Source organism: Sapajus apella, unplaced genomic scaffold (assembly GCF_009761245.1).
Source record: "Sapajus apella isolate SASKATOON/1434 unplaced genomic scaffold, GSC_monkey_1.0 scaffold171, whole genome shotgun sequence".
Taxonomy (NCBI): Eukaryota; Metazoa; Chordata; class Mammalia; order Primates; family Cebidae; genus Sapajus; species Sapajus apella.
In genome coordinates, this window is record NW_022437111.1 from 155,797 (window position 1) to 174,725 (window position 18,929).

Genomic DNA, 18,929 nt, shown 5'->3' on the forward strand with positions numbered 1-18,929 from the left:
ACTTTTTGGAGCTTTGTTGTTACTGTTTTACCTTGGATTAAAAATGAAATTGAACAGAATTGTTGGTAACTTACAAAAATAATTCCCCTAGTTCAAATTTTAGAAACTTTGAAAAGGTGTTTCCAAGTAACCTATTGTGCAAATGGCATTTTAACATTGAGGTTAAATTTTAAAACTAAAATTGGTTTATTGCCAGTGGAAATGGAAAGGACACAGGAGAGAGGAGTTTATGGTGCATATTTTCCTTTCTTTTTTTGAGATAGGGTCTTGCTCTGTTGCCCAGGATGGAATGCAATGGTATGATTTTAGCTCATTGCAGCCTCAACCTCTTGGGCTCAAGTGATCCTTCTGCCTCAGCCTTCCAAGTAGCTGGGACTCCAGTCACATCACCATGCCCGGCTAGTTTTTAACATTTTCTGTAGAGATGGGGGTCTCACTATGTTGCACAGGCTGGTCTTGAACTCCTGACATCAAGTGATCCTCCTGCTTTGGCCTCCCAAAGTGTTGAGATTATAGGCGTGAGCCACTGTGCCTAATCCAAGATGCATTTTCAAGGGAGATTTTGAATATGGCAAGTTCTCTTGCCATTTTTTTCTTTTTAATGAGGTGTGCTTATTCTTGTCCTTCGATTCATAGTGGACCTCAACAAAGCAGTGCCACAACCTTAGAGTGCATTTTGGAAAACTGTGAGGATATTTCATTTGCCACAATGACTGGAGATGCTACTGGCTGCATGTCGTAGGACATCTATGACATCCAGCCAGTCCAACTTAATGCGGATTTGTTCAGCATCCTCCTTGGCTTCTGCACATCTCCCCAGGCCAGACCCTCTACAAATATAAATGGACCATTTTGTAGTACACATTAATGCTGAAAAACCTTCGTGAGAAATCAAAAAGCTTATTAAGTTAGAAGAAGGTTGTGGTCTTAGTTTTTTGTTGCTGCTTAAAAAAAATACCATGAACCTGGCAGCTGAAAACAACACTCATCGATTAGCTCACAGTTCTCTTAATTCAGAAGCTGGGCTTGACTGGGTTCTTTGCTCAGGTGTCTCATAAGATTGAAATCAAGGTGTCAGCCAGGCTTGCTCATTTCTTGTTTGGAGGCTCCAGGGGAAGAATCCACTTTCAAGCTCATGCAGGTTGTTGGCTGACTCTAGTTGTAGGTGTGAGATCCACACTTCCTTGCTATCTGTCAGCAGGAGGTCACTCCTCAACTCTAGAGGCTGCTCTCCAGGCTTTGCACATGACCCCGCCCCCCAGCCCCGCGGCTTCAAAGCCAGAGTGGCCTGCTGAATCCTTCTTGTTCTTTGAATATCTGACTTCCCCTTCTGCCACCACCCAGAGGAGACTGCTCTTAAAGGGCTCATCCCGTTGGGTCATGTCCACCCACAAAATACCTGTATCTTCAAATCAATTGACTTGAGACTTTAATTACACTTGCAAAATCCCTATACTGCAGTACCTAGATTAGTGTTTGATTGAATAGCCAAGGAACAGTAATTGTGGAGGATCATCTTGAGAATGCTGTCCTACCACCATTGTTGGTATGAAGAGAGAAGCTTAAGTGAAATGAAAGTATTGTCTCAAAATAATTAAGTAATTTGTTATCTCTGCACATCCTGTTCTGTAAGTATTACAACATTAATAGCTTGCATATTTACTTGAAAAGGATTTCAGCACAGTAGTGAAAATCATTGAAAATCAGTTTTGAGATTCCTGTTTAAACTTCAATTATTAAATTAATGGAGACACATGAAATGCAGTGGATTTCTTTAACATAGACTAATATTTCATATTATTGCCTGTGTGTGATGATATGAAATGTAGCTTGTGAAATGAAAATTTTGCTTTGGGGCAGCTCGTCTTCTGTTTTGTCCTAAAAGTATCCTCCATTACACAATGGCTTTATTGCTTCTTGCATTAGAGTTTTTTACATCTAATTCCTCCTCTATTCTTTATTGTACCATTTAAAGAATACATTTTCAAGGTCTTTTTACAAATTGGCACTGATTGTATGTCTCAACAGGATTTCAAGGCAGAAGGGTGGATCTTTTGCCTTCTGGGAATGATGGATTTTCAGATACTCTCTTCCGACTTCATCCCATGACATAGCTTAGGAGATTTTGACATCACACTTTATAAATAAATAAGACTTAGATCATTTGAGATAATAATGTACTTCTTTAATTTCTCTACTTTGATTGTTAATTACTTTAGCATATTATTCCAACTTCAGATAAGATTACTTCTTTATTTCCATTATTATCTTAATACTCTTTTTTTCCCAAGTATTAGTCTGTACCTCTACATCTGCCCTTTTATTTTCATATATTTGTCTGCAGTGGTTTCTGATATTCTTATTTTTAAATCCAAAATTATTTATCATAAGTTACTGTGTACATCTGACTGCATCATTATGTCCGCATTTACAAGTTGAAATGCATATTTTGAAAAATAAATTACTTTTATTTCTTCTTTTTCATATCAATTGGGACATTGTATTTATTTGCTTTTGAAAATTTTGTGTAGGTAGGTCATTTGATGTATGAATTTCTTTTCAGAATGGTAGAGGAGGCATTATAAAATGTGTGTGATTAAAAAGGGGAGAGTGCATCTGAGGACTGAGACCTACTGCTCTGTCATGCAAAGAAGGCATGCTAGCCATTCATTGCTGCGTGTACTCCCCTGCAGCATCCCATTGCTAATCAGCAGCCTGGATGTCTTTTTTTTTTTTGAGATGGAGTCTTGCTCTGTCACCCATGCTGGAGTGCCATGAGTTACTTACTGCAACCCCTGTCTCCTGGGTTCAAGCAATTCTCCTGCCTCAGCCTCCCAAGTGGCTGGGACTACAGGCATGTGCCACCACGCCCAGCTCATTTTTTATATTTTTAGTAGAGACAGGGTTTCACCATGTTGGCCTGGTCTCAAACTTCTGACCTCAGGTGATCTGCCATCCTCGGCTTCCCAAAGTGCTGGGATTATAGGCGTGAGTCACCATACCCAGCCAGCCTGGATGTCTTGCTGCATACATGGATAGAATAGGTTTTCTGGGCCAGATGCAGTGTCTCATGCCTGTAATCACAGCATTTTGGAAGGCCAAGGCTAGTGGATCACTTGAGCCCAGGAGTTCAAGACCTGCCTGAGCAATATGGCGAAACCTGTCTGTACAAAAAATACAAATATTAGCCAGGCATAGTGGCACGTGCCTATAGTCCCAGCTACTCAGGAGGCTGAGGTGGGAGGATCACTTGAGTCTGAGGAGGTTGAGGCTGCAGGGAGCTGTAATTGTACCACTGCACTCCAGCCTGAGTGACAGCAAGACCCCGTGTCCAAAAAAAAAAAGTCTTTCTGTTTAGGCACTGTCATCTGTCTTCTTGTTTCAAAGAATGTTTTTCATTCCCCACTTTAATCTAGTTCTGTCTTTTAGTTTTCCTCAACTTTGCAGCAGGAAGTGTAGCTTATCATATTTACAATTTAGTATTTACTCAGCAGTGTTTTCTTTTGAAAAATATTGTAAGATTTGCAATGTGTTAATTTTGTTCTCCTGTCAGTTACCAGCAACATTGTGCAGCTTGGTTTGTTTTTTTAATCCAACCCTCCCACTTCCCTCCCCTCAAAACTGAGTGAAATAGTTTTTGAGCACAGTCTTATCAGGCTCAGGCATGTTTTAGATAAGCTAAGTCTTGTCAAGTTCTGGTCTCTATAGAGCTCTCATAACTAATGAACAACAAAAGAATACGGTAGAATAGAAATAAAACCTAAGTTCTTGATCCAGGCCATCATTTACTGCCCTGGGCAAGTTGTGTGGCGTCTCTGAGCCTTGGTTTTCTTGTCTGCAAGTAGAGATTTTCTGTCCTGCCTATCTGCTAGGTAATCGTTAGGATCAAACAATATAAAGACTGCTACAGAAATGTAAAAATTCTGAAATGCCCTACAATAGCTATTAGGTTATATCATCTAGAAAAGCTTTGGTCATTAAATGGCTTCAAATTACTTTTTGTCACCGCCACCACCACCAGAGTGAAAGCACTGCTACATAAAGGATGAGTTGAAAGGTGATTTAGAAGGACCTGATTTGCCAGTTGGATGGCCATCGAGATGAATTGGAGGTGGCAGTCTCACTCAGGGCACTGGAAATAAAAATGGAGAAGACAGACCCCTGAATCATCAGCAGGACTTCGAAACTGGTTTTATTTGAGGATAAGGAGAAGGAAGGACTGTTGAACCCCAAAGACTGGGAGGTTGGTTATCAAGAGACATTGCAAAAGTGTGTGCTTCCCATTGAGGCTGTGTTTGAGCCACTGCTGCGACTCTCAGATGGAGCTGTCCAGAGGCAGCTTGGGATGTGGGCCCAGATCCCCAGGAGAGAGAGTTGGATTGGACTAGGGAGCACCCCTGCAGTGAGATCATTGAATGAGGCAAGATGGGGACTGAGGGTGGAACTTAGTAGAATGAATGTCTGTGTTGAAGGGCCTGCCAGGCAAGGAGAGCCAACAAAGGCTCTCTCACCCCGTGTTCTGGAGTCCGTGGCGGTTCTGTTCTGTAACGTATGGGACATGGAGATGCTGTACACTTACTGCTCTTACACGTTTGTGCATTATAAAAGAGCCCTTGTTGTCTGATAAGCCACTGAGTGGGAAGATTAAATCTTCCTCAGAAAATCCTTCAAAAATACACAAACTAAAAATGAACAAACAAACAAAACCGAGCAAGAATTTACATTTTGTTGAGTAGCCTATAGCCAAGTTTAAAAGTGGAATGTTCCTTTTCATATTTAATACTGCTGACAGATCCTGCTCTATTCTTAACTGAAATATTAGTTTATATGAAATAAAACTTTAATGCTATTGATTTTTACTAATTCTCCTCTTTTTTCCCCGCTTTCCTCTAGGTTTTACATTGTGCTATAGGTAAGTATGGATTCCCCCCCCTCACTATGTAGGCTGGATTCTGCTTGTTTAAAAAGTCATAGATGAGAGGCTCAATTAATTTCTATTGAATATTGAAAAAACTAAATGATTTGATCATCATGTGTGAAACTTCTGAAATTAGAGTGGCTTTCCGTTTCTGAAATCATAGGTATTATTTAAGTGTTACGACTGAACACTTTATTAAAGGTCACAGCTATTATTCTGTTAATTTAAAAGAGATGTCTCCCACCTTCTCAGTACGACGGTAATAGAAACATTAGCACATTTATAAAATTGTGGCTGGAGTTCTGGTGCTGGGCTATGTTGAAAAGCCCTCTCTGTAATCACTTCAATGGTATAATTCTCCCTCCTTATCTTTAAAATTGGAAGACTATATGTATTGCCTACCTCCCAGGTGTATATTATGTGTATGTGAGAGGGATTAGAAAAGCACTAAGTGTAAAGGGTTATACAAATATAGGGGATTTCTACTAAAAGCAGATACAGTATGTTTTCTTTTTGTGGGGAGGGATGAGTCATCAAATGTTGCCGTGGAATAGAGGCATAATGTCTAGTTTGGGGGGGCTAGACCCCTCTAATTGAATAAAAACCAGTGTTGGAAAGTTGATAGACCCCATAGAGCAAGCCCATAGTGATTGCTGTGCACTCCAAGTTTGTCTGTCACCAGGAGGATTTGAAGTTAATACTTACTCAGAAGCCCTGAAGGTCTGAAGACTTGAGAACTGTAAATTCACACCGTTGTAGCCCCATCAATTTAATCCACAACTAAAGTGGGTACTTGCTATATTCAGGGAGTCTTACCATTCAGATGGGCATGCAGGTAGAAAACAGCAAACTATCCACTGTGGTTCTAGCAGAGGTCACTATGGTATCTGGCTCTATTACCTTCTTTTTGTGTTATTTTAGTGACAGGGTCCCATGCTGGAGTGCATTGGTGTGATCATAGCTCAGCTTCCTGAGTAGCCAGGATTACAGGCCTGCACCACTATGCCTGACTAATTTTTGAATTTTTAGTAGAGATGGGGTTTTACCATGTTGACCAGACTGGTCTCGAACTCCTGGCCCTAAGTGATCCACCCATCTTGGCCTTCCAAAGTGCTGGGATTACACACATGAGTCATCACGCCTGGCCAAGAATTTTATTATAAAGAATTGTGCCTTGGGCTGGGCGTAGTAGCTTATGCCTATAATACCGGCACCTTGGGATGCTGAGGCAGGAGGATCATTTAGGGCCAGGAGTTCAAGACCAGCCTAGGCAACCCAGGGAGAACCCATCTCTACAAAAAATAAAAAACGAGCCAGGTGTGATGGTGCGTGCCTGTGCTCCCAGTGACTCAGGAGGTTGAGGTGGAAGGATGGCTTCAGCCTGGGAGGTTGAGGCTTCAGTGAGCCATGGTCACACAATTGCATTTTAGCCTGAGCAACAGAGTGAGTCTCTGTTTAAAAGAAAAAGAAAGAAAGAATTGCATCTCTGCTAGTTTCTCACTTCTTACCTGGGATCATGGAAGTTCAGGGAACCCCTCAAATGATGTGCAAAATTTTATATGTATGATTCTATGTTTATTGGTGGGTGGGTAGGGAGAGAATTCATAGTTTCATTTAGATCCTTTGAGGAGTTTGTGATTCCCAAAAGGCTAAGAAACACTGCTTTAGAACCTTTGAATAATAGATTTGAAAGGGTATTAGGGGCTCATCTGTCCCACGATCTGCTTTCCCAGAGAATAGTAGGTGCCCTGGCCCAGGTCAATACAGCTGGTAAATGGGGAAGCTCATTTACCCATTCACCCAGGTATCAGTCTGACACCTGCCTCATTTCATTTTATGATGAAAAGATTTTAACTTTTGTTCAGTCTTACACACATTTTCCTTTTGGTCCTTTATAATTTTGAAATGAAAAATTTTATCCTTTCATAAATGGTTAAATAAATCTTAAGCACAACCTAGCAGACTGGTGGATATATTTGGCCAGAGAGAGTTCTGAAACCACTTAGGCCTTCTCACGTGACTGAATCCTGCCTCATTCTTCCCCACTCTCTTAACCTTCAGCTGCCTCTGAATAAAGCTCTCAGATGCATCTTTTTGAAGTATCTTAGCTGGTTCTGGCTGCTGTAACAAAATACCATACATTGGGTAGCTTATAAATTTTATAACAAACATTTATTTTTCACACTTCGAGAGGCTGGGAATTCCAAGATCAAGATGACGCTGACAGATTCTGTGTCTGGTGAGGTCCTGTTCTTCATAGACAGTAGCTTCTTGCTGTGTCCTTACATGGTGGAAGGGGCAAGTGAGCTCCCCTGGGCCTTTTATAAGGGTACTAACCCATTCATGAGACCCCTCGTGATCTAATCGCCTCCTGAAGACCACACCACTTAATACTGTTGCACTGGGGATTAGGTTTCAACATAGAAATTTTGGAGGGGAACAGACCTTCAGGCCACAGTACCGTGCATATGTACTGTGATTTTAGTTAATGTTAGTTTTATTTTAATACCCTAAATGACTTTATCTGTCTTAAAATATATGCTTATATGTCTAGAAAATTTCTCTAACCCTGGAAATAAAGTTTCTGACAAGTATATTTTTTCATCCACACAAAGAAAATTACTGAATGTCTAGCATGTGTGTGTATCAGATGCTGTTGGGTGCTGGAGTAGAGAGGTGAGGAGGCTCAGACTTAGGTCCAGGAAACCCACAGTCAGATGGGCACCCCCTGAGTTCCTCTGGTATAGTGCACTGGTTTGCACATCTCACTCTGCTCAGAGGGTTGGTAGGCTTGCTTCCCCCTCAGACTTCGAGCTCCTTAAGGGCAGATTCTGTTTAAATCGGCTCTGCATCCCCAGGGCCCAGCAGTGAGATCCTTCTTACATCCTCAAGGACCTTGTTCTGTCGGTGCTTCTCTCGCTCCTGCCTCATCTCCCTGTGCTGTCTGCCTTTTCCTTCCCACCTCACAAAATGCTCAGAGGTCCATCTTAAAAATCTTTTAACCTGACCTTTGGCCCTGTATTTCCCTTATATTACTATATAATTGTTCTCCATTCCTTTTCCCAGATTTATGGTAGGCTCTTTCTACTTCCTTATGCCCATTGATACCAGAACCCTGCAGTCAGGCTTCTGTTCCCCTTGTTCTACTAAAATCACCCTCTGCTCTAAAGTCTGCCATAATGTCTACTGGATTCTGAGGACACTGTTGGAAGTTTCTGGACTTAGCTGCATGGGGCACCGCTGATGACTCCCTCCTGGAGATCCTGCCCTTTCAGCCTTCATTGTACTGAGCCTTCCTGGTCTTCCCTGTCCGCTGCAGTCCTTTTCTTTCTTTGGGTGCCTTTCTTTATTTCTTTGTCCCTTAATCGTGGGTGTTTCTGGAGTTCTGTCTTAGCTCATTGCCCTTCTGACTGAGCGTACCTTCTATGGGTGATCTCTTCCCATGGCATGAGATACGCACACTCGTCCAATTCCAAGCCACACCTGCATCCCAGACTCCAGCCCTGTCCACTGACTTTCTGGACATCCGCTCCTGGGTGCACACAGGTACCTCCTCAGCATGACTCACACTCTCAGACTCGTTCTGCCTCCCTATTCTGTCTGTCATGGCTGCCGCCAGCCACCAGCCATTCAGTCATTCATCCTAGATGAGAGCTTGTCGATGGTGTCTCCTCCTTTCTCACCGGCATTCCTGTAGCCAGGCAGTTGTCAGGTTTTGTCAGTTTGGTTTCCTAAATGTCTTTCAGGTTGTCTTGTTTCTTCATCCCTACTTGGGACCTCAGTATGTCTCATCTGGACTCCCATGTGTCTTCCTGAACTTCTAGGCTCATAGCAATAATAATAATTCTAGTGCTTCACGTTCATTATTTCATTTACTTCCCATTTTCCAGCTGAGACTGAGGCTTAGAGGGTTTCCTGTCTTTGTTCTTATCACAAATAAATGTGTGAGGTGATGCATATGTTAATTAGCTTGATTTAGTCATTCCACAGTATATTCACATTTCATAACATCACGTTGTATACCATAAGAGTATGTGTGTGTATATATATTTTGTCAATTTAAAAAAGAAGAAGAAATGTATCATGTCTTGCCAAAGTTCACACAGCGCTAAGCTCTAGAGCCAGGTAGAGCCAGGAGTTGAACCTATGGCTGTGTGGCTTCAAGTCCATACTCCACACTGCTCTTGTGAGTTTAGTTATAGGACCATTCTGAGCATGTCATTTGCCTACTTAAAAGCCTTTGCTGGTTTAAATTTCTTCATAATCTGGGCCCTGTCTACTTCACTAGTTTTACCAGTGCCCACTCCCTGCCTCCCACTCCATGCTCGTCTACACTGTGCCCAGAGCTCCGCTCTCCACCTGGAATGAGCAGCCAGCCTCTTCAGCTGGCCAGCTCTGTGTGTCTCCTCCAGTAAAACTTCCTACCACCCACAGCTAGAGTGGGGACCCTTCCCCACTCTTCCATAATACCCAGCATCTCACTCGGTATTGTACCTTCCACATTGTGTTATGTGTGGTCTGGTACCACACCCATGTCCCCACCAGTACCACTGAATGTTTTTAGAGAGAGAACTGTTTCTTATTGATCTCCATATCCTGGTACCTAACAGTAAGTACATAGTACCTAGTGGGAGTTTGGTGAACATTTGATCATCATCTTACCAAATTCTGGCGGGAATTTCTAACACTTATTTCAAAATTGTTTCGTTCCTTAAAAGAATTAGAGATAACAATAATTAATAAGCTGTTTCTAGCACTAGCTTTAGCCTAAAGGCAGTGCTTCATTTTTACTCAGATCACATTCTTCAGGTTTTCACTATAGCAACTTAATCTTTCAGAAACTTCTTTTAAAGTCTTGAAATATCTTTAGTTTAAATATTGTTGATTAAAAGTGTAAACTTGAGTAAGACTTAGGTTTCTCACTAGTGTGTGATTCCAGGAAGTAACTCAACTTTTGTGCTTATCTAATTCTTCATCAGTAAAAGGGGGATAAGAATACCTACCTCATAGGTAGCTGTGAAAATTAAATGGGAAAATGCATGAAAAACACTCAGCACATCTGAAATATGGCTATATCGAAAATTGCCCAATAAAGTGGTAGCTGTTATTATTACTTAAGCAACATAATGTCATAGAATATTGAAAGCTTTATTGTTCCTCTACTGTTCAATATTTAAATCTGTGTAAGTGTAACTCGTATTCTTAATTTTCTTCAATTGTAATTTCTTTGCAAGTGAGCACCTCAGGGCCCTTCATTCTTACCTTGGGTTGGGGTTGCATCTTTGTTCACGGCTGAGACAATGCCACTTGGCAAATACGGCCTCCAGAAGCAATCAGCTAAAATCCATGTGAGGGGCTCATCTCTGTAAGGAAGCCAAGCCCTTTGTTGCTGTAAATGAGTTTCCACACCTCAACTTTTTCAAAGTAGGTGGTTTGTTTTTTATTGATAATGGAAGGATGGGATTTCTCAAATGCTGTGGCTTCAGCCCTCAACCTAAGATTTGTAATGCTTTTATATTTACTCAGTGTTTTTCCTTTTAGAAATGAGAATTTTAAAAAGTAGGCCAAGCATGGTTCTCATATCTGTAATCCCAGCACTTTGGGAGGCTAAGGCAAGCGGATCACCTGAGGTCAGGAATTTGAGACTAGCCTAGCCAGCATGGTGAAACACTGTCTCTACAAAAAATACAAAAATTAGCTGGACATGGTGGCAGGTGCCTATAGTCCAAGCTACTCTGGAGGCTGAGGAATGAGAATTACTTGAACCCAGGAGGCAGAGGTTGCAGTGAGCTGAGATTGTGCCTCTGCACTTCCAGCCTAGGCAACAGAGTGAGACCCTGTCCCAAAAAATAAAGAAATAAACAAGCAGACACCAAAACCCACCTTGAGATATATACTTTTTTCCATAATACTGGAAAGAAGAGTTGTGGGTTTTTTTTTGTTCATGTGATGTGATTTGTATTGAAAGAAGTATTAAGAAGTATTATCTCTTTTCTGTGTCATCTGCAAGATTAGATTGTAGAAGAGGCATGGGGGCTATGGTTCTCAGCTGACTCTGCAATATGGTTCCCCTCTTTGTGGATGGGAATTAGAGGTGGAGGTAGTGAAACTGAAGATACTCTTGGTAAGATGTGACACTGTACATTTGGTGAACTTTCATGTCAGAAATGTTACTGCCAACATAAATAATTCTAGAAGTTTTCTTTTGATAGAAAATTGTAGCTCAGTCACAGTCCAGAGAGTTACATCTAAAGTTTAGTATTAGCACTTTAATTTCATCAACAGGCAGAGACAAAGGATATCCTGGATTTGTGGTCTCAGATATTTGCTGTGTGTGCCAGCTTGCACTCCTCCCTCAAACTGAAGATACGTTATTAAAAATTTTTAAGTGAGTTTCAAAAAATTCACAATCACCTTAATATTCATTGGTAGCATATGGCTCCAGACTGATTTTATTAGGTAACAGAGATTGTCAGGTAGGAAGCAGAGCAGCTGCTGGGGCAACCCATGTCTATTCCTACCAAAAAATACTTTCCAGCCCACTAATTAGGGCTGACTAAATCCTCTCGAACTGTAACACCCTCTCCTCTGCCCCTGAGAGGGTCAAGCGTTTATCAGTCATTCACAATGCAATATAGCAAAGGAGCTGCCATCACTTATTTTAAAACCAGACACAGAACCCACCAAATTTTAGCAGAAGAGAACTCTGGAGGGAGAGCATCCTGGAGGGAAAGGTGAATTCTTCCAATTTCTCTCACCCAGAATTCTGCTTCCACACCTGGACCCAACCTCCAACAGCATATCTGGGCACAAAAACATTACCACGTTCTTTGTTTCCACTTAGCAGACATTTTAAAAAGGAACCTTACCAAATTGTAAGAAAGAGACAAAAGGGAATAATTATCTAAAATACAGACCGTACAGCATAAAAGCCACCATCCCCAAAGTTTCTGATCCAAAGATCTAACTCCCCTTTAGTTTCTGGGGGCCGGCGCAGATTCACGTGCCTTACTGGCTCTCTGAAAGTCTTGTTCTTGGTGGCACGCCTCTCACAAATATGGATAACAAACATTTCTTACTCAGATTTAAATACTGCTTTCTGCCTGGGAGCATGTTTAGTGGTGATGATGGCAGGAGGGGTGGGAGAGAGAGGGATGGAACCTAGCCAGGCAGGCTAGCCTGTCTCCCCTGCTTAGAGGCTTCTAAGGCTCACCCCTGGAGAGCTGCCTGGGGAGACTGGAGGCCTGGGTAGGAGGTTGCCAAAACCAACCTTCCCCTCCTTTACAGTTAGTTCTGCCTTTGGCATTTCTTCAAATACAGTAGATTTCCAGCATCCTGACAACAGAGCTCTATGTCAAGACTATAGTGGCCATATTCAAACTTAAATCTTTCCCAAATCAGTTAAGCCCTTCAGACTGGACCAGCTTAGCCTCCCTCTACCTTGGCTGTGGTTCATTCTATTGCCTCCTGATCAAATGTTCCCCGCTTCCCTCCAGACAAAGAGAGAAGATGCACCTGCAGAGCTTCAGCCCCTGTTCTCTGAATAAACTCTGCTTGTTCACACCTCCATAATTTTGTACATATGGTTTCCTTGGCCTGGAACACCAAGCTCTGTTAGTTGTTCCCTGCTCTGTGTGAATAACTGAGATGAAGGAAAGGAAGAGATAAATAGAGCGTGCTCTTTTGGAGTCTAAAGTGCCTAAGCAGGGAGGGTGGAAGACTTACCCAGGTATACACCAGCTGGCATCTTGCACTTTGAAAGCACTCAATGAGCAGCACCCAAGTATGAGGCAAAAAACATCCCCGAGGATTTCTGTGCCCAGTTGGAGTTCAGAAGGGAAAGCTATGAAGAGAGCCAGGTCAGGGAATTTTACCCTTTGCTGTCCCTGCAGGAGCAACTGTTTCTTTTAAATGGAAACCTATTATTGAGATATTAAGGTACCTTCTCTATAAGAGAATATTAGCTTGCTGTCCAGTCCGTCGGAAGTCAACGCAGGGCACACCCTGTTGGAAACATTACTAGTCATGTGACAAGTCAAGCATCCTCCTTCTGGGACTGGTTTCCACATGTGAAAAATGAGGGTGTTGGACTGAATATATGGTTATCTCTATCATTGCTTACAGCTGCTGGTTCTGAAGTTCTGTGAACCCGTAAATGGGATGTCGCTTAAGAGATGAACATCAGTGATCTGAGTAGTGATGTAAAAGCAGGGTATGCTAGATGCTTAAATGTGCTGAAGTATGAGTGTTTGGAAATTCATTTCAAGTACAGTAGTTTTACTACGTTTTTCCTTCTAGATAAATTTTGAAAGTCCCATCAGAATGCAGAATTGAGAGGATGCACACATATATGTTTTCTATAACAGACGTTTACTATAGTTACCACTAGATGGCACCCTTGTATGGTAAGATTTTTCTTTTAGAAATTACAGGGCTTTGGGATGACTTCTAATAAAAATAGTAATGAATCTGTAGCTGAAACTGAAGAATGAGCAGGGTAACCAGAGAGAATAGAAATGGATATTTTTTTATCACTGTCTGATGACTTGATTCTTAATATTCGAAGTACGGAAAAGCTGGAGATTTCTACATTGCCCTGAGGGAGAGATTATTTTATAAATATTTCTTAATTGTAAAGCATAAGATATCTTTAAAACCTAAAATGAGTTTGATTTGTTTGATGAAACAGGGTGCCATATTTTGGCAGTTCTTTGGTGCTATGGTTTGTGATCGTCTGAAGTCAATAAACCTTCCACCTATTCTTAGCTTCAAAAGCAAGGTTAGTCCTGCAAAGTTTGAAACACCAAGTAGTGACCAAGTTGAGTAAATCCTGTTGAACCAAAAAGTGACAGCTTGAGTCATCTTTTTGCCAAAGAATGATTTGATTTTTTATGCTTCTGTGGCAGGAGTTGAATGGTTACATATGTATTAAAAGGATTAAAAGGGAGCAAGAAAGCTTCAGAAAATTTGTGTGACTGTGATACGTCTTTTTTATAATTCTGTATCTTTTTCTTGGGAGACGATTTTCTTTCATTCACTGTAAACATCTTTCCATTAATTTTTTTTAAGACATTATTTTTTTAGAGCAGTTGTGGGTTCACAGCAAAATTGAAAAGAAGGTACAGACATGTCCCATGAGCCCCCTTCCCCTGCACATGCATAGTCCCCCATTATCAACATCCTCCACCAGAGTAGTACATTTGTTACAGTTGATTCACATACATTGACGCATGATTATTGCCCAAAGCCCATAGTTTACGTTAGACTTCACTCTTAGCATTGCACAGTCGTTGGGTTTGGACAAATTTATAATGACGTATATCTAACATTATGCTATCATACAGAGTGTTTTCACTCTCTTAGAAATCTTCTGTGCTCTACCTGCTTATCCCCTCTACCTGTTTATCCCCCTGGAAGCCATTGATCTTTTCACTGTCTCCATAGTTTTGCCCTTTCTAGAATGCCATAGTTTGTAGCCTTTTCAGACTGACTTCTTTGACTTAGTAATATGCATTCAAGTTTCCTCCATGTCTTCTCATGGCTTGATAGCCCATTTCATTTTAGCACTGAATAATACTTTGTTGTCTAGATGTACCACAGTTTACTCATTCTCCTAGCAAAAGACATGTTGGCTGCTACCAGGTTTTGGCAATTATGAATAAAGCTGCTATGAACATTTGTGTGTAGGTTTTTGTGCAGATGCAAGTTTTCAACTCCTTTGGATAAATTCCAAGGAACATGATTGCTGGATTATATGGTAAGGGTCTGTTTAGTTTTGTAAGAATCTGCCAAACAGTCTTCCAAAGTGTCTCTCCCATTTTGCTTTCCCAAGAGGAGCGGATGAGAGTTTCTTATTCCACATCCTTGCCCGAATTTCTTACAGGTGCGTAGTGTTGTATTGATGATGCATGACATAGAGCATCTTTTAATATGCTTATTTGCATCTGTGGGTCTTCTTTAGTGAGGGTTTTTTGTTTTTTTGTTTTTTTGTTTTTTTTTTGAGACAGTTTTACTCTGTCACCCAGGCTGGAACAATCATAGCTCACTGTAGCCTTGCATTCCTGGGCACAAGTGATCCTCCCACCCCAGCCTCCTGAGTAGCTGGGACTACAGGTGTGAGCCACCATGCCCAGCTAATTTTTTAAATGTTTTGTAGAGATGAAGTCTTACTATGTTTCTCTGGCTGGTCTTGAACTCTTGGCCTCAGGTGATCCTCCCACCTTAGCCTGGTAAAGTACCTTTTAAGGCAGCAGTCCCCAACCTCTTTGGCACCAGGGACTGGTTTCGTGGAAGACATTTTTTCCATGGACTCGGGGTAAGGGTAAGGGATAAAATTGTTTCACCTCAGATCATCAGGCATTAGATTCTCATAAGGAGCACTCAACCTAGATCCCTTGAATGCACAGTTCACAGTAGGGTTCGTGCTCCTATGAGAGTCAAACACTACTGCTGATCTGACAGGAGGTGGAGTTCAGGCCGTGATGCTCACTCACCTGCCAGTCTCCTGCTGTGCAGCCCGGGGATTGGGAACCCTGTTTTCAGGTCTTTTTAAATTTACAATAACCGTCCTTTGTCAGATATATTTTTTGCAAATATTTTCTCCTGGTCTGAGGCTTGTCTTTTGATTCTCTTGACAGTATCTTTTGCAGAGCAGAGATTTTAAATTTTAGTCAAGTCCAGCTTGCCAGTTTGTTGGACTTCAGACATTCTCATAGGTATGTAGTGGTAGTTGTTGTTTTAATTTTTATTTCTCCCATGACAAGTGCTATGGCACATCTTTTCATATGCTTATCTGTTATCTTTTGCAGCAAGATGTCTGTTCAGTTCTTTCACTCATTTTTGTAGTTTTATTGTTGAGATTTAAGAATTCTTTCTATATTTTGGACACAAATTCTTCATCAGACAGGTGTTCAGCAAATACTTTCTCTTGCTCTGGAGCTTGTCTTTTGATTCTCTGAATAGTGTCTTTGAGAAAGCACAAATTTTTAAATGTAATAATGTATAACTTAGCCAGTTTTCCCTTCATGGATTGTGCTTTGGTATTGTATCTAAAACCTTGTTTCTATAGATAACTCGATTACCCTGATTTGATACTTTTTAAAATGCCCTTAGTCCTCTGTTTTCTTATTTAATTTTTTATTTTCTAGCTTGTCTATTTTTAAAGGTTGTCTTTTAACTCCCACCTGTTGCCAATACAACAGTGAGCTTATTCTACTTTCCTCTTTCCCTTCTCTCATTTTTAAACGTATGTTATTTTTACCTTGTTAGAACATAGAACATTTACATCTGCTCTGTCCCAACCTTTGTTTTAGTCTTTCTTTTTTTTTTTTTTTTTTTGAAGTGGAGGCTTGCTCTGTCACCCAGGCTGGAGTGCAGTGGCACAATTTTGGCTCACTGCAACTTCTGCCTCTGGATTCAAGCAATTCTGCCTCAGCCCCCTAAGTAGCTGGGATTACAGGTACACGCAACCATGCCAGGATGATTTTTGTAATTTTAGTAGAGATGAGGTTTCACCATATTGGTCAGGCTGGTCTCAAACTCCTGGCCTCAGATGATCCACCTGCCTCAGCCTCCCAAAGTGCTGGGATTACAGGTGTGAGCTACCATGCCCAGCCTGTTTTAGTCTTAAGACCACATTTAAATATATTAAATGTTCACTGTCAGATTTTTTTTGCCCAAATTTCTCACCACCTTTTAATTGGATGAAGCTCATTCTCTAGTAGTGTCAGGAACTGTGACACATTGGAGATGTTACCTTACTTACAAGCTAATAAGTTAGCTCATTAGTGTTTCGTGGATCCTGGCAGAAAACAGAGACTCTTGGGTCAGATACAAAGGACTTTATTACTCGTGGCAGGAAAAATAGCCAGAATGCCCTCTTCATTTGCATCAGTTCTCCGTGTCCCCTAAGTCCCATGGGACTTAGACATACATGTGTCTAGACTAGACACACATGTGTCATCCCTGTGGGACTTAGGGGACATGGAATCTAGATATGCAGTGGTTTGTATTAGAGCACTTGAGGAATGTAGTGTTTGTATAGTAAACAGAAGCTCTGGGAATCAATGCTACCTTATCCCTCAAGGTTGCTCCTTGAAAACACAAGCCTAAGAAATGACCTGGGAAAAGAGCAGTCAGGATCTTGCCTTTTTGGCATACCTAGCAGGAATTAGTAGGAATGCCCAGGGCCCATGGCAGAATGCCTCTCCCCAAAAGAAGATCCCCAGAAGGGCTGTGGGCATAGTATTCTCTGAGTTCATCCCTGTTTCAGACTTTTTCTGTAGCCTTCATATTTGAAGGACTGATTTGCTAGATACAGAATCCTTAGTTGACTTTTTCTTCCCTTAAATTTCTTGAAAACGCTGCTCCATTTTATGTTCCTCTTGGGGAGTCTGATGCCAACCTAATTATCTTGCCCTTTTGAGATTTTTTTTTTATCATAAAACTCTGAGGTCTTTCTCTCTCTCTGTGTATATATACATGCTTTTAAAAGTCTAATAGTTTTACTAGGATATGCCTCAGTTGACCTTTACAGGGTGATTTTCCCAGGTACCCAGTAGGCCCTTTCAATTTGTAGATTTAGGCCTTCTTTTATTTCTGAAAGTGTTATTAGATTATAGTTTTAAATTTTAGTTCTGTTTTGTTATTTTGTTTCTCTTTTAATTTAGGGATTCCAAACGTTTGTTGGTCTTCTTTGCCTCCTTCCCTTTCAACTATTTTCTCTCTGATCACTCTTACTTCCTTGCTTATCCTGTTTTCATTCTCATGGTTATTTTGCTTTCATTCTTCAGTTTTCTTTATTTCATTTTTATTTTATCTGTTCTCCTTGGGGCACTTAGAAATTTAGTCTTCATTTCAGATATAATTTTATCTTTTTCTTTCTTTTTTTTACTGAATTCAATCAATTTTTCTTTCAGCCATTTTCAGTCCATTTCTATTCTCAGATTTGAACTGATTAAACATATATTTTTTCATAGCCCAAATGCCTATTTAAGGATATTTAGTTCAGTTTGGATTGTTTTGTTAAAGTTTCCTTTGTCATTTTTTTTTTTTTTGGGGGGAGGGCATTTTCATTAGCTAAAATGTTTTGATCTTTTTCTATTTGCTCCTGAAAATGGTTGTGTATAGTTGTAAACTACTGGCATCTGTTCCTTTTGTAGACAGGATTGGAAGTTTGGGTTGGTTTATGAGATCCCTAGTTTGCAAATATTGCGATCCTTAAATGCAGTGAAGTGTAGTCTCTTTAGTGGAAGGCTTTTTGCTTGAAGAGGTCGGTGGGGGAGGAATTATATGCCTGTGATTGTTTTACCTCGTCTTTGTGTTACAGGAATCTAAATGTCCTCCAGCTTCTTACTCCTTCCCTATCCAGTCACTAGAGGGCACCTCCTCTCCCTTCTTTTTTACTCATTTCTTCCTTAGAAGCAATGCTTTTTTCAGATTGCCACAGCATCCCACAGACTATGTCTCTTCCCTGTGGTTAGTGCTCTATATAAGATGTTTTTCAGTGTTTTTATAATTAGGATAGACTGTCTCTTTCTGGGGTGATTTTGGCTCAGATGTAGGCCTTCTGCTCTGCTCTTCTCTCTTCATGCCATTTTCCCAAATTCTCCTCGCTTTCCACAGAGATTTGCAGTGGGACCTCAGGAGATAGATGTGCTTGGAATTTGCTGTTTATTGTTTTTACTTACAGGTGTATTGAGCCTGTAGTCTGTGTTATTTAATTGTGCTGAAGGTGTGGGTTTTATATGCTTGTATTTGTTAATGTTGATCTGTATAGATTTTTGGAGGATTTCTAATATTCATCTATATAGATATATTGATTTTTAACCAGTGTTCTATTTGTTAAATATGTTGGTGGCTTTAAAGTGAGCAAATTATAGCTATACCTGTAGCTTAATGTTTATACAGCTGTGATTAATCTCTATGGATGAATTTCCAGAAATAGGTCAAAAGTAATATATTTCAAGGCTTTTACTCATATAGACTTCCCAATGTCTCTCCAGAAAACCCA

General features: G+C 40.7%; 1 protein-coding gene across 2 annotated transcripts in view; it reads left to right on the plus strand.

Annotated features, from left to right (window-relative positions):
- Positions 1 to 18,929, plus strand: part of HACD2 (3-hydroxyacyl-CoA dehydratase 2) — an 84,747-nt gene that overhangs the window by 12,012 nt on the left and 53,806 nt on the right. For both annotated transcript variants that reach the window (XM_032267757.1, XM_032267755.1), the window contains one exon: positions 4,894 to 4,912. In XM_032267757.1, coding sequence (XP_032123648.1) covers positions 4,894 to 4,912 — 19 coding nt within the window. The remainder of the gene's footprint in view (positions 1 to 4,893; positions 4,913 to 18,929) is intronic.